Source organism: Lepisosteus oculatus, chromosome 8, assembly GCF_040954835.1.
Source record: "Lepisosteus oculatus isolate fLepOcu1 chromosome 8, fLepOcu1.hap2, whole genome shotgun sequence".
Taxonomy (NCBI): domain Eukaryota; kingdom Metazoa; phylum Chordata; class Actinopteri; order Semionotiformes; family Lepisosteidae; genus Lepisosteus; species Lepisosteus oculatus.
The window spans coordinates 47,211,145-47,225,463 of NC_090703.1; the positions used below are offsets into that span (position 1 = coordinate 47,211,145).

General features: G+C 48.2%; 2 protein-coding genes and 1 long non-coding RNA gene across 3 annotated transcripts; 1 reads left to right on the plus strand and 2 right to left on the minus strand.

Annotated features, from left to right (window-relative positions):
* Window positions 1–332: 332 nt before the first annotated feature.
* Window positions 333–5,386, minus strand: rbmx2 (RNA binding motif protein X-linked 2). Its single transcript, XM_069193621.1, has 6 exons — window positions 4,907–5,386; window positions 3,481–3,596; window positions 2,803–2,854; window positions 2,503–2,632; window positions 1,912–2,095; window positions 333–1,614 (listed from the first exon to the last, which is right to left on the minus strand). The coding sequence occupies exons 1-6, from the start codon at window positions 4,912–4,914 to the stop codon at window positions 1,058–1,060; spliced, it is 1,047 nt and encodes a 348-aa protein (XP_069049722.1). The 5' UTR covers window positions 4,915–5,386; the 3' UTR covers window positions 333–1,057.
* Window positions 5,387–7,242: 1,856 nt separating this feature from the next.
* Window positions 7,243–9,644, minus strand: LOC102688169 (glucose-dependent insulinotropic receptor). The gene has a single exon (XM_015351531.2). It carries the CDS (start codon window positions 9,231–9,233, stop codon window positions 8,196–8,198), a length of 1,038 nt encoding a protein of 345 aa, XP_015207017.2. The 5' UTR covers window positions 9,234–9,644; the 3' UTR covers window positions 7,243–8,195.
* Window positions 9,645–11,084: 1,440 nt separating this feature from the next.
* On the plus strand, window positions 11,085–13,355 carry LOC138241059 (uncharacterized). Its single transcript, XR_011190268.1, has 2 exons — window positions 11,085–11,574; window positions 12,974–13,355. It is a non-coding gene; the product is annotated as an uncharacterized lncRNA (long non-coding RNA).
* The last annotated feature ends 964 nt before the right edge of the window (window positions 13,356–14,319 follow it).

A 14,319-nucleotide genomic window follows, 5' to 3' on the forward strand; every position in this document is an offset into this window, starting at 1 on the left:
AACTGCACCAACACCTCCACTCCAGAGACACACTGACTTTGTCCTGCAGAACAGGGACTGTTTGGCGGTGACCAGTGGGTTTTACAGAAGAGTGTGCGAGACCTCATTCTTCCTGGGCAGTATGAGCATCACTGTCGTATTCAAATTGGGCACATATGCAATGTGTCACTAGCAAATCCAAATGATAAAACTGTTACTCCTACAGTTGAACAGGCATAGTCATTCTTTTCTACAGGTTCCCATTCACTGGGTGCTTAAAAGACATTTCAGACCAGCCCAGTTTGTCCTGAGACAGTAGTACAATGGTGTACTTATAAAAAAAAAAGCTCCAGTTTATTTTGTTAATTTTAATTCATTTTTTTAGATTTCATTTCAAAATGAAATCTCAGAGCACCACTTATGGGAGTTATTTTTTTAATTGGTAAAATGGGAAACAAAATGTTGCTGTGGACACCTATGTGAACATTTTATCGCAGACACACAGATATAGATGAAGCCCGATTGTGTAGGTGGTAACGTTTTTTTATACAAAAAGCAGAGACTCACCGTGAATCAAGAAATGGGAAATATACACTCCTGTGCCTCTCAAGATCACTAACAGCCAGTGCTGTACTCTTGTAGTCCAGATAGATACAGGACAGAGGTTTTCTTGTATAACTAATTCCTCAGTGGCCACAAGCCTGGAAACTATGATCACTTTAGACAGGTTATGCTATGAAAATAAAATTCAGACCAAATCATTAACAGAGGATGGCGGAAGAAAACCCAGAAAGCCTGGGTCTGCAGTGAAGTCCAGGATGGCACTGGCTGGTATTAAGGAGCTGTCGCCAGCACTTCACCATCCATCCATGGGGCTGTTAAACCAGAGAAGGTCTGGCAGCTGACAGTGCTGCAGCGCCCAGGGTGCCCAGCCTGCTGTGGCATCACTACATCCCACTGGGAATGACCCACTGGGACGCAAAGAGCACGGTTCCCAAGTCCAGATACCGTGAAACGTCCGTCCTTGCTGGGTCGCGTGTTTCGCGAACTGCAGCCCAGGTCCCACCGGCTGTGGGCCTCACTTCCTCCTGTGTTCAGCGTCCCTGCTGTGCTCCCTGCCTCTGTCCGGCCTGTCCCTCTCTCTGTCCGCAGTCTCCGACCGGTCCCTGCTGTGTCCGCCAGATTTCCACTGCCTGTGGTCCCTCCTGTCCCTCTCCCTGTCTCGGTCTCTCACCCGTTCCCTCGCGGTGCCGTCGTCGTGCCTGCCTCTCCTCCACGCCTCGTCCTCCCTCTCCTCGTCCCGGGCGGGCCTGGGCTCGCCGTCCCTCTCTCGGCCTCCTGCTCGGCCCTCGTCCCGCCTCTCCCTGCCCGCACCCCCCGCCTGGTCTCCGTGGAGCCCCGCGTCCTCTCGGTGGTCCCTGTCCGGCCTGGTCCTTCTCCCTTCTTCTCTGGGCCTGTCCTCCGGCGCCTCCTGGTGGCTATATTTTTCATAGCCAGGGTCCTCCTCCTCTCTTTTCACCCTCGCTGACATCAGCAGGGCTGGAGGAGGGGTCTGGGCACTGCAGCTGCGGGCATGACGCCTCTCTTCCTTAACTTTCTTCTTCTCCTTCTTCTCTTTCTTCTTCTTCTTCTTTTCTGCAAAGCAGGGATGGAGAGAAACAAGCCAGCACTGCGTTAGCTTCCACTCACACAAGTGATGGGGGTGTGCGCTGTTGGCACACCGAACAGATACAGTGACCTCGGACCAAGATGCACTGCAGAAAACGGGACGCGTTCTTAATGAAACAAAGGGCTGTTTTTTGAGCCACAGTTTTGAGACGTTGTTGTTCCATAGATTACTTTTAGAGCACATAACAAGACAGGCCCCCCTCTCTTCAGGACTCCTTCCTGGCCCTGCTGTGCTCCTCACAGGCAGAAAGCCTTCCTGCTCACCTTTCTTCTGTTTCTTCACAGTCACGGTGTGCTCCTCTTCCTCGGACTCCGGGGAAGAAGGAGAAGGCATCCTGGGGGCGCAGCCCTCCTCCCTGAGGCGCTTGGTCACGTCATCAATGTCCTCCGAGTCTTTGGGGGGGCGGTAGTTCTTCACGTGGTCCACGCGGATGGTCCGCCCCTTGAGCTGCAGGAGAGAGGAGCAGGGGCTCAGAGCTCTGAACAAGCTCGCACCAGCAGCAATCGCCCTGCCATTCCAGGACCGCAAACAGGGAGGCGTTTGGGCTTTATCTGCATTTTATGATAATAATAATAATAATAATAATAATAATAATAATAATAATAAAACCAAACCTTGCCTTGCAGAGCTCGAGCTTTCTGTGGTTTGTTTGCAAGCACAGTCTGAATTACATAAGTGAAAGAAATCTTGTTTTAATCACACTAATTTACTAATTGAACTAATACTAAAGGGGTCGCTAGATCAGGGTTCAAAATTTGTCAGGCCTTCTGTATTTTATCCCCCAGGACACTGTCCAGAGGATGGCCGGGTCACCGGGCTGTGCAGAATTGGTCATTTGAACACCCTGCCTTTACCTTAATCCCATTGAAATTATCCACAGCTAGGATGGTGCTCCTCTGATCCTCATAGCAGATAAAGCAGAAGCCCTTCGACTTCCCAGTCTTATTATCCCGCACCAGATTGATATTGGCAATCTCCCCATACCTGCGAGAGAGAGAGAGAGAGAGAGAGAGAGAGAGAGAGAGAGAGAGAGAGAGAGAGAGAGAGACATGTCACTGGTGGAAAGGGATATGAACAGGGCATTAACACTGAGCACACGGGTTTGAAACCCGTGGTCTGAGGTGGTGAAAACACGTATAATATCAGACACTCACTGTGAGAAAACGCAGATGACGTCTCCTTCCGTTAGCTCATATGGAAAGCCACCTGCCAGAAACCACACACACAGGTCAAAACAGCCACCCACACATGGTTGACAGATAACAGCAAATCCAGTAGGAATCACTAACTTTGGAGGAATATGAAAACACAGATAAGTGAGTCACCCACTCTTGGACAAATAAACAGGGGCCTCCTGGGTTTTTTTCCAGAAGAAATCTTAATAACTTAACTGAATCAACTAATTGATCTGTTGGCCTACTTATACCTCACAACCAATTGTTTCCAGGTTCTTTTTGGATTTTTATCCATCACCTGTCACTCCTGCGGTGGAGTAGTACAGAGGGTAGCCTGTACATACAGGTTTTGGTACCCATTTGTGCAGCTTGGTTTGCTGGAACAATCTGGATAAACTGTCTTACTTAGGGGTACAGTAGCAGTGCCCCCATCTGGGATTCTTCCAGTCAGGAGTCCAGGGCCTCACTAAAGCTGTCCAGCAATAAGGATCCACAATAAAGGAGTGATACAACTTTAAAGCCATTGCCCTAAGCAGTGTGAGCATTTTATCTGCCCTTCCACCACTGCAAATGTAGTTCTTTCTCATCAGTCACCATATAATGCGAGTTTATAAACAGCGATCAATGCAGAGGAGAGAAAGGAAGGTCTGTCTTCACCTATAAATATCCAGGCGCTGTCCTTGTACTCCGAGTGCCAGGACACCGTCTCCTTCACTCCCAGCTCCGCCTCCCTCTGGTTCAGCTCATTGATCAGCTTCACCTTGGTTAGAGGACTGCGCAGAGACAGAGAAAAAGACTGACTCCCACTGCAATACACACACAGCAAGGCTGGGCAGCCCTTCACAATTCTGTCCTTATCTGCCAGCCTGCCATGAATGCATTCTTCTACAGAGGAGGGATTTCTAACCCTGCTTATGCAAAGCCCTACTTCAGGGGGACTGGGTCACCTGATATCACCATCAGTGTCCAATGACAGGCTTAGGACAGTTTAACTGGGATCCAATTAAGCAGATCCGAGTCAGTCAAAGATTTGATTTAGTTCAGGCCTACGTGTTCTGTGTTGTAGCAAGGAAAGGTTAACTAATTTCCATTTCCGTTACTGGGGAAAGTTCAATATGATTCGGATGAGACGTTAAACTGAGATCCTGATTCTCCATGGTCTTGTTTCTTGAAAAGAGTAAGGGTGTTACCCCAGTGTCCTGGCCAAGTTTCCCCCTGGCCTTTACCAATCATGGCCTCCTAATAATCCCCCTCTCTGAACTGGCATCAGCACTCCGCTCTCCTCCCCACTGAGAGCTGGTCTGTGGGGAGCGTACTGGTGCACTATGGCTATCGTCCCATCTTCCAGGTGGGGCTCAACACTGGTGGTGGAGGAGAGTCCCCCATTCATTACCTGTAGTGTTCTTTGAGTGGAGTGTCCAGAAAATTCTATATAAATGTAAGAAATTATAATAAATGATAATAAGCAGTGACTCATAGATTGTGTTATTAAGAGGGTGACGGTTCTGTAGAATTAGAGGTGATTTTCCATTTTTAAACTAGTGAAGTCCTACACAACTTGCTGTAAGCAATTCCACTTCTCACCACAAGGTGGCACCTAACTGCATTTACTGCGTTGCTTGTGTAAATTCAACAACGATTAAAGAGAAGCGAAAACACTCGGTTGAGTTTATACAAGATAAAAAAAGTAAAAACGCAAACAATGCAAAACAAATGCTAACTGAATTACCCCAATTTGGAACCTCAGAGTCGCTGCCAAAATCAAAACAAAACATAGAGCTAGATAGTAGCTAACCACAGGATGAAATATTTCTTAAAATCCAAAGTTTGTAAGCTGGAGAAAGCCGATAAGGACAGTATCACAGAATGAGGTCGGTGTTGCGGCTGTGAGTTTTGGTCACGTAATAAAAAGAAGCTTTTCTTTCAATACCGGTAGCTAAACTTGGTCGATAGCTTTGTCATTTTTAATTTACATAACATCACCCGTTCGCCACTATACAATTAAAAACAGCAAAAGGTTCATTTTAAATTGAAAGCAATAGTTTAGAAAAATAGGAAAAACTAATAGAAGGTCGATACTCACTTCATCATGAACGAATTCACTCCCACGATATCCAAATGACCCCTCTCTCTCCTGCTTCCGCTTCCGGGTTGTTACTGGATCATGTGACAAAAATATCTAGCTTGCGAGTGGAGAGTGTCCTTTGAGGGAACAGTCATTCTTATAATAAAAATGTATCTTAAATTGCATTTATTCATATAACAGGAACAAGGAAGATGGTCCATACCGAATATAAAAACATTTTTCACTCCAACGTCTGTTGAAATAGCAAAGTGGTATATTTTCGCGTGTCCTTTTGAAAACTCCCGAGATACTTAACGCTCTCTTAAAATACGATTGAGATCCACATGCTGTGTCTTCAGCTCATTCATATCCTCTGCATAATTCCTATTCGGAAAGTCTTGAAACAGTGTTTGGGTTTGAGTTACTTTCTACAATCAATGAGACACTGGTCATTATAGAAGAGCCGTTTGCAGAATCTGTATAATGCGTAGATACTAGAATTAATTAAAAAAAAATGAAAAATGCTAAAGCAAGGAAAACATTTGATTTATGTAAAAAATATTATTTGGTCACGTAAATAATTTTCTTCATTACCTGTGGCAAAACGTTGTTTTTTCTGTTTATGTGTTTTTTCTCTTTTATTTGTTTCTGCTCCTCTAGTTGTATTTGTAAATTCTTTATACATTTAATTTTAAAAGTGCGTAGATACGTATCTGTAAAATAAAAGCTGAAAACCTAGAGCGCAGCAACTGATGCACAAAATCAAAGACACCATTTGTCCAAATTTAGCCAATTTAACTAAAAACGTAGCAGTATGATACAAAAGAAAAGTATTCCCCGGGTTTAATTTTTTCTACTGTTCTCATCGTGTTTCCCGTCACTTTGGGTGATGAAATAAACAGTTTCACCTAAACGTGAGTTTATAAATGTTTATAAATAATTAAATCACTAGTTAAATCCACGCACGTGTCCTGTTGAGGGATGGTATGTGTTTCGTTAATGGGCAGGATCTGTCATGTCTGATCATTTCTCACGTCACATTAGCAGTAACATAAATAAAGTAATAACTAGGCATATCTGTCCGGTTTCAAAAACTTTGGCTACACTGAAACTGAATTTGTGTAATTGTTTCATTTCCGGTTTTACCTGGACAATAACCTAGTGCGCACATGGGAAAAATATAGATTGAACTTCCTTTTGGAGACTTGCTCGGTAAGAGTCGTGACGCACTGACTCTACGGCTGATTTAAAAAAATCACCCTTGCACGTATTATGTCTACTTCAGTATCTGATCGGTATCTATAATTCGCTCGCGCTCCATAAATCTTCCCAGCATTTCTCATAACGAAGGCAGCTGTTGCGTGTGCGTGTTTGCGCCTTCGCCGATTACGGAACAGATAAAAGGGAGACCGCTGTTTGTGTGTTTTTAAATAGTATCTTGGTGTATTTAATGAGTTTACTATAATGCAAAAAATGACTGCCAACACGTAAATGAAATCGGTTTCTAGGTGGACTATATCTAGTTTCTAAATAGGGTATCTAAATCCACTTTGAACAACAGTCTGAACTATTATCGCCCTACTCCCCACCTCTTCTAATTCTGGTCTCCTTACTGTCCCCCAAGTCCGTCTACATTGTATGGGTGACAGGACCTTCTCCTGTTATGCCCCCAAGCTCTGGAACTCTCTCCCCAAGGATATCAGAGAGTCACCTTCTCTAAACTCCTTCAGATCCAGACTCAAAACCCTCTTCTTCAGAAAAGCCTTTACTTAACTGGTTCCATTCTTCACCCCTCTGCTTTTCCTAGTACCACCATCCCCGGTCTCCTCTGTGTATTGTAATTGTGTTTTATCTTGTGTATTCTTTTTATTGATTGTTGTTCTCATTCTGTAAAGCGCTTTGAGAAGCCACCTTTAAAGGTGCTATATAAAATAAAATAAAAATATTATTGTTATTACTATGAGAAAAAACATGCGTCCCCGTGGCAACGCCACGTGCGCCTCTGGGCTGCGGACACAGATTTCCAGGGGGAGAGTGGGATAACCAAGACACACCCGAACTTGCTGTGTTGGGGACCCAGGACCTGAGAGAGGCTAGGTGTTCGCAGTGCACCCCTCCCTAAGAGCTGAGTCAGCCTTTCTAAGGAGAACAGTAACGCTGGTGTCTTGATGCTGATTGGGTCTTCTTAGAGTTACGATAAATGATTCTTTCCCAGGTTCACGGCTTTGACATTATTTCACGGCTTGACGGAGCCTAAACTGTCCTGCTTGTCGCTCTGTTATCCCGCCTATTGCTCCTGTTCTTCCTGCCTAAAAGACTCACAGTAATATCCCCATTCAGTTTCGGTGCAAGAACACAGTGCAAAGAAGTTTATTTCTCTTTTGACAAGAAAGTTGTTTGCGCCCATTCATAAACCAGGTGGCAAGATTACACATGGGAGACTCCACGGGACAGTTTTGTTTTTACTATTTACATCAATTTGAAAGGGAGAGATGGAGCATTTGGCACTCCAGTCCGTGCCACTGACTGTCTTAAGTCGAAGTAGTCTGAGGAGGGTTAAAGAGACAGTGTACCAAGGCAAGAAAGGGGTAAAACCTGAGGAAGCAGGAAGGTATTCTAGAGAAGCACAAACACCTGCAGAATATGCTTTTAGTCCTGCTGCCATTACCAGCCCACAGATGTGCTCTGCTGATGCTAGTTGTGTATGCTGTTTGATGAGCAGGTATTTCTCTGGCTTTGTATAAGGTAATGGATCACTGATACACCAACACACACAAATGCAGTGACATAAAATGTTCCAGACCCCTTACTGCATCGTGCTGCCAAACAGTACCTACCTGGGCATTCCAAATATAGTTTCTAAACACTACCTCTTGTGCTGTAGCCTGAGGGCACCTGAAAGACATGCCTTTGGCGGGCTTGCTTAGAAGTTTTTGGCCATTTCGCAAACCTCTCTTTGTATATTTTGATAGCTATTAATAGAAGAACAGAACAAAGTGCAGAAGCAAAAGATTAAGTCAATTAGCAAAGTGTTTAACGTGACTGATGAACCCCGGCGAAAAAGCAAACACAGCCATCTGGTCTTTTCAGCCCGTGGCGGTACAGCTGGGCCGCAGGAGCAGTCGGAAAGCACAGCGTGCCAGCTGGTATCCCCAAATCCCGCTGTTTACTTGCGAAGCTCCGGGTCAGACGGCAGGACGGGAGTAGAAACTAAAGGAAACGGCTGTTTTTTCTCCAGGAATACGTCCAGCTCAGACACCCCCTTGTCATCGGCGGGCGTACCCCTGGTGCCCTTGCTCAGGAGGGGTTAGACAGAGCCCCGTGCGCTGGCGTGTCCTTCCCCGGGCGCGCCGCAGTGCACTGTGGGAACAGGGGTGTGACTGAGCTCTGTGGTCCCAGTGGTCGACGGTGCCTGGCGCCTCCCGGTGGCGATGGCGGCAGCGGCGGGCGAGATCCTGCCCTTGACCGTCGCAAAGAGCACGCCGAGCTGCTGCCTCACCTCCCTCTGCCAGCAGGCGTAGACCAGGGGGTTGATGAGGGAGTTGGAGAGCCCCAGCAGCCAAAGGTAGTTCTCGATGACGTGGTAGAGCCGGCAGTCCTGGCAGAGAGCCTGCACCGTGCTGGCCACGAAGAAGGGGGACCAGGAGAGGGTGAAGCAGCCGACCAGGAGGGCCACGGTCTGCAGGGCCTTCATGTGGCCAGCGAAGTGGCCGGGCTGCGGCAGGCGGGAGCCGGCCAGCCTGGCCCGGCGGATCTGGCGCTGGTGGGCGCAGGCGACCTTGAGGATGTCGCAGTAGAAGTAGATGAAGACGGAGAGCACCGGGAAGAAGCCCGCGCAGAAAACCACGATCATGCCCTGGGGCCGGATCACCGAGAAGAAGGTGCAGAAGCCTTTGTAGTCGCTCTGCTGCAGCTCGCGCACCATCCCGGGCAGGAAGCCCACCAGGAAGGAGACGAGCCACAGCGCCACCAGGGCGCCGGCGGCCGTGCGCGGGCCCGTCAGCTGGGAGTAGCGCAGGGGCAGCTTGATGGCCAGGTAGCGGTCCAGCGAGATGAGGAACATGGAGAGGATGGAGGCCGCGGAGGGGGAGGTGACGCAGGCCATGCGCAGGAGGCAGCTGGTCTTGTGGGTGGAGGAGGAGTGGGCGCCGATCACTTCGGTGGCGATGCCCGGGATGGCGAGCCCCACCAGCGTGTCGGCCAGCGCCAGGTTGAGCACGAAGACCCAGCTCTGGCTGCCCTTCTTGCGGATGAGCAGCAGGACGGCGGCGCCCACCAGCACGTTGGTAGCGATGATGAGCACCGAGCTGATGCTCAGGATCCAGCCTAAGAGCTCAGCGTCCATGCTTGGTGATCGATCCCTGGCACTGCCCTTGCGCTGGCAGGAGAGTTAACAGGAGGAGGCCTGTCCCGTGCTCTGTGTGTCCTGGGTGACAGACATGGTTTGCTGTCCACACTGTGTGCATCTGGGGTGCCAGTCTACAGACGCAAGCTAGTTGCAGCCTTAGTGCTCCATCCACAGAGGCATCGAGCAGCTCTACACATGCACAGCCCATGCAGAGCTCTCTTATCTGTCCTCCAGCCCTCTCTCACTCACCCTCCCTCTCTCTACCCTTTATCTCCCTCCTTGGAGTGCGCTGCTCCACACTCCCCCAAGAACAGGAGTCGCCAAGAGCATGAAAAAAACTGTAAAATAAATAAATAAGTGGGCGCGGATTCGTAAGCCACAATCTGCTTTTGCATAAGGTGCCCCTCCCCCCCCCCCCCCCAGGATAAAGAGGTTTTGATTTGGAGCAGAGTCCGGGGCAGAAAAGCAAAGTCTGCAACTGCAGCTGATGTTGAAATGCGTAAGGATCGCGCGTCAAAAGGCAAAAACAAGCGAAATGACCGCAAAAGACAGCGTGAGCACCCAGGCACCAGTCCTGGAAAAAAACAGAAGAGCATTTCCCTCCAGCCAATGCTCTGATCTCCCTGTTTCCACAGCCCTGTCCGTATGCAGAGCCAGCTGTGGTCTTTCAGTCTTTCACCCCTTTCCAGTCTGGAATCTGGCTGAATTCCCATTCCCATAAGCGCAGCCTGGGATAAAGGACACACCGGAAGGAAAAGTCATCTTCCTAGAGGATTCCGTGTGGTGTATGCCTTAAAAACACAAACAAACAATTTTAAAGAAAATTGCAGATCTGTACTTAGAAAAAAAGGATCCATCAACTTCTAAACTGTTCTTTGAACTGAGTTGTCATTTTTCCTCATTACTTTATTCCTCTTTTTTACATTTCTTTTCATCCAGTTTGATGTCTGTTTTGTTTTCTGGGCAGGTAGATGTTCTCCCTGGTATAGAGAGGTCTAGCAACACGTTTCAAAGTTTTATCTGCTGCTTTCACACCTACAGAGCTGTCTTTGCATCAGTGAGAGGAAATCCAACTACGATTGCTAGTACTTTCACAAACAACGCTGAGGCACACTCCTAGATATTGATATGGATATTGGGAACCATTTCTGAAAGAAGCATCTGTTGTGCTTCGGTCATATAATAGTGTTCAGTAATACACACGTCCACAGTCAGAAAGAGTGGTAGTACTTGGGATAACTCCTCCTCATGTTTATAACACAGGAAACAGGGCTTGTTTGATGGAGAAGGTAACATTGCTCCCTACTCCAACACAGATAGTATGGAATTCTGCCTCAGCAGAAAATGCCCACTGCCTGGGATTCTACACTGTCTGGCTCTGGAGTCAGACTTGCTCTTGGAAGTCTGGAATAAGTTGCCCTTTCAAGAAACCCCTGAATAAGATCTTGGGATCCATTAGCTGCTATCAAACAGGTAAGTTTAGATCAGCCCCTGTGTTTTTCTGTGCTGTTTGATTGGCTGGGAACACCAAGAAAATGTGGCTTCTGTTCCCCATTCTTTGAGAACTCTGAATTGTACCTTAGTATTAGAAATGATTTGTTCTCACAAAACGAGAAAACATGCAAACATCCATGACCTCCGTAGTTTATTTATTGATACTGTAAGAGTTCTCTTGCGCATTTTAAAAATTCAAAAATGCAGCTGAAGCATTTAGAATTAAGAGCAGCGGTGATTGAAGCCTGTTTCTGCTGCACTAAAAACAAAAAGTCAGCTTCTATCCCGTCCCTTAAAGCCAGGCACTTTCAGCCAGCAACTCTGTGCTCATGGTAAAATTCCATTCAGCTCCAATGTGCTGAGCCCCCCCAAAAAACCCATGTCCCAGCGGTGTGAGATAAAAACAGGCCGCTCCGCACAGACAGTGAAAAAACAAAACCCGGATCGCAGGCTGGTCTCCTGATAGGCACTGTCGGAATGTTATTCAGCGGCTGCCAGAATTTTCCGCCCTATTCTTCTGCCCCCCCCGCCCCCTCCTGTGTCAGCACTAACTGTGGCCCCTGCCTCTGGCCACTCGCACTGAAGCCACGCCACGCCGCGCCCCACCTGCCGCCCGGAGCACCGCCACACACCTGGGACCCCCCAAGCAAGCGCCCGGCTCTTCCTGGGCATCCCGCGAGGGGGTGGGGGAGGGGATCAGGCCGGTCCGGAAGCCCGTGATCCGTGGGCGGAAGATGTCCCTCAGGAGGAGACTGCTCTCGGCCCTGCTCTGCTGCGTGTACTGCCTGGCCTCGCTGTTCTGCCTGCACCCTGACCGCCGCAATTGCGCCTCTCTGGGGGCTCGGTGAGTGTGTGTGTGTGTGTGTGAGATACTGCGTGCACGGGACCTGGGGACTTTCTCATCTTGTGTAAATGCCTTGCAACCCCGTTCATCATCAGCAGTGACGAAATAGAAGTAGACGTATAAACATACAGGGAAACGGTCGAATGGGGAGCAGGGTCAGCAAAGGAACAAGTAAAAGTTCATTCCAGGCTGAAAAGCAGGAAGGAGAAATGCAGTGTTTCAGCTGTTGAGTCTTCTCCAGGTGTGAACTTCAGGTGAGAAGAGCCAAAACAGTTTTGTTTCTTCTTTCTGTATATCAGTGTGGACTAAACCTTTCCTTGTATAGGTACAGAGTGCAGTATTTTGGAATGAAGGGTGTCTAGTCTGTGAGAGTGTGTGCAACCTGTGGGGGACGGGCTGACTCTCCCCCTGGGGTGGGTCCTGTCCTGTCCTGTGGGAGACGGGCTGACTTTCCCTCTGGGGTGGGCCCTGTCCTGTGGGGGACGGGCTGACTCTCCCTCTGGGGTGGGTCCTGTCCTGTCCTACGGGGGACGGGCTGACTCTCTGAGGTGGGTCCTGTCCTGTCCTGTGGGAGACGGGCTGACTTTCTGAGGTGGGTCCTGTCCTGTCCTGTGGGAGACGGGCTGACTTTCTGGGGTGGGTCCTGTCCTGTCCTGTGGGGGACGGGCTGACTCTCCAGGGTGGGTCCTGTCCTGTGGGGGACGGGCTGACTCTCTGGGGTGGGTCCTGTCCTGTGGGGGACAAGCTGACTCTTGGGGTGGGTCCTGTCCTGTCCTGTGGGAGACGGGGTGACTCTCCGGGGTGGGTCCTGTCCTGTGGGGGATGGGCTGACTCTCAGGGTGGGTCCTGTCCTGTGGGAGACGGGGTGACTCTCCGGGGTGGGTCCTGTCCTGTGGGGGACGGGGTGACTCTCCGGGGTGGGTCCTGTCCTGATAGGTTCGGGGTTGACTGGCCCTCACCAGGAATCTGTGAAATGTTTGATTATGGGTGGGTTAATCATTAAAGAACACAAAATGAAGCAGTGAAGGAGGGAAACTAGATTAGCAGTGGTGGTTTTCAAAAGCTATTTAGAAAACCCATTCACTTGGGTACTGGGAGGCTGGCTGAGCTACATGGAAGTGTGATGTAGTAGTCTCCAGGAGGTTATATCAATCAGCAGGTTTTCTAAATAGCTTTTGAAAATGATTAACCCATCCATAATCAAAAACGTCAGAGATTCCTGGTGAGGGTCACTCAACCCTGGGCCATTCCCTCATTCTGCTATTTCAGCTTTCCTATAGCAAACCCTAAATGGGGTTTTTCCGTAGAATGTTATATTTCTGAAAAGGGCCTCTGGAAAATTTCAATCTGGTTTAAATTATAACTCCCCCCCACACACACACACCTTTTTCTTTTGCAGGAATCTGGTGTCTGTTGCTCAGCATCTGTGTGAGAGAGCTCTGAGACTCCTGCGCACAGCACTGTGAACCTTGTGCCGCCCCCCCGTGACGTCATCCAGATGTGTGCCCCGCCCACACCCCTGGAGAAGGCGTGTCCTGGATACAGTGGTTTTCACCTGCTCAGGAAGATCTCTCGCATTACCGGATGAGGACTCTTCAGATTTCATAATTTGTTCTGTTAGCCTGGATTTTATCTTGACGATTTTCTTTTTTTGAAATTCACGTGCTCTGCAATGGTGAAGCATCACTCATCTAATCTAAGGATAAATTCATGTGATCCTAAAACTTGCCTGTAATGCAGCGCATATGATTTCTATATAAAGAAACTTGCTTTTTGGGTGACCTCATTTCTGAAGTTTTTTTATTATTATTATTATTCCACGGTACTGTATTGTACTTTTCATTTTCACTTCCCTGCTTCGCTCAGCGACGACTCCACTGTGACCCCATGTGGCGATTTTGTGAATAATCGGATTGAGTTGTGTTGCACTGGAATGACACAGGGCTTTTAAACCCATCTCTTGGAAGACTAGGTTTCTACCCTGAGAAGTCAATTAAACGATTAAACTAACCCCTTTCTGCATGAGACATATATGGGATTTTTCATTGTATTTTACAATTGATTACACGAGACAGTCAGTCCATTAACAGTACAGTTACCTAGAATTCACCTCGCAGCCTGGGTAAGATCAGAAGATAAGAAAGTTGGTAAAATAAGATTTTCTGACCAACTTTGGGTGGAACAAAAAGCAGCAGTCACCAGGCCGTCTAGGATCTCAGAGTGAGATGGCCACATTAAGGGTGGGAGTGACGCGTGTCTCCTCCTCACAGCCAGATATGACTTGACAATGAACTGTATCTGACACTAGGACTGTTGCTGTGGTGGTTTTAATTAATTAGGATTAATTCATGCCAAATTCATGCTAAGCAGATGTCCCTCTCCAGGGCGATATGAGATAAGATCACTTTATTGGCCCTATACAATTTCTTGCATCAGGAATTTGTTTTTTTGTGTACCCCAGCTTGCTCTCCATGAGACACACAGACACACAGACAGGGAAAGAGAAGCTTGGGGTCAGAGCACAGGGTCAGCCATTGTACAGCGCCCCTGGAGCAGCTGCAGTTAAGGACCTTGCTCAGGGCTCTGCCGGATTTGAACCGGCAACCTTCCAGCTACAGGTGCAGATCCTGAGCCACAGTGCCACCGCTCCGCCCCAACATACAGTACACAAATTAAATGTACTCGTTCTCATCCAATACATATAGGACTTTGGAATGTTGTCAAGTAGGAAAGGTGGCACCTGTA

Bases quoted from the DNA above. Each gene is read 5' to 3' on its own strand.
- rbmx2 (XM_069193621.1), bottom strand. The intron at 2,855-3,480 runs GTGAAGACAGAC...GGTTTCTGGCAG, and splicing joins CAGCGCCTGGATATTTATAG to GTGGCTTTCCATATGAGCTA. The intron at 1,615-1,911 runs GTGAGCAGGAAG...CCTGCTTTGCAG, and splicing joins TGTGAAGAAACAGAAGAAAG to AAAAGAAGAAGAAGAAGAAA.
- LOC102688169 (XM_015351531.2), bottom strand. From the start codon at position 9,233: ATGGACGCTGAGCTCTTAGGCTGGATCCTGAGCATCAGCTCGGTGCTC.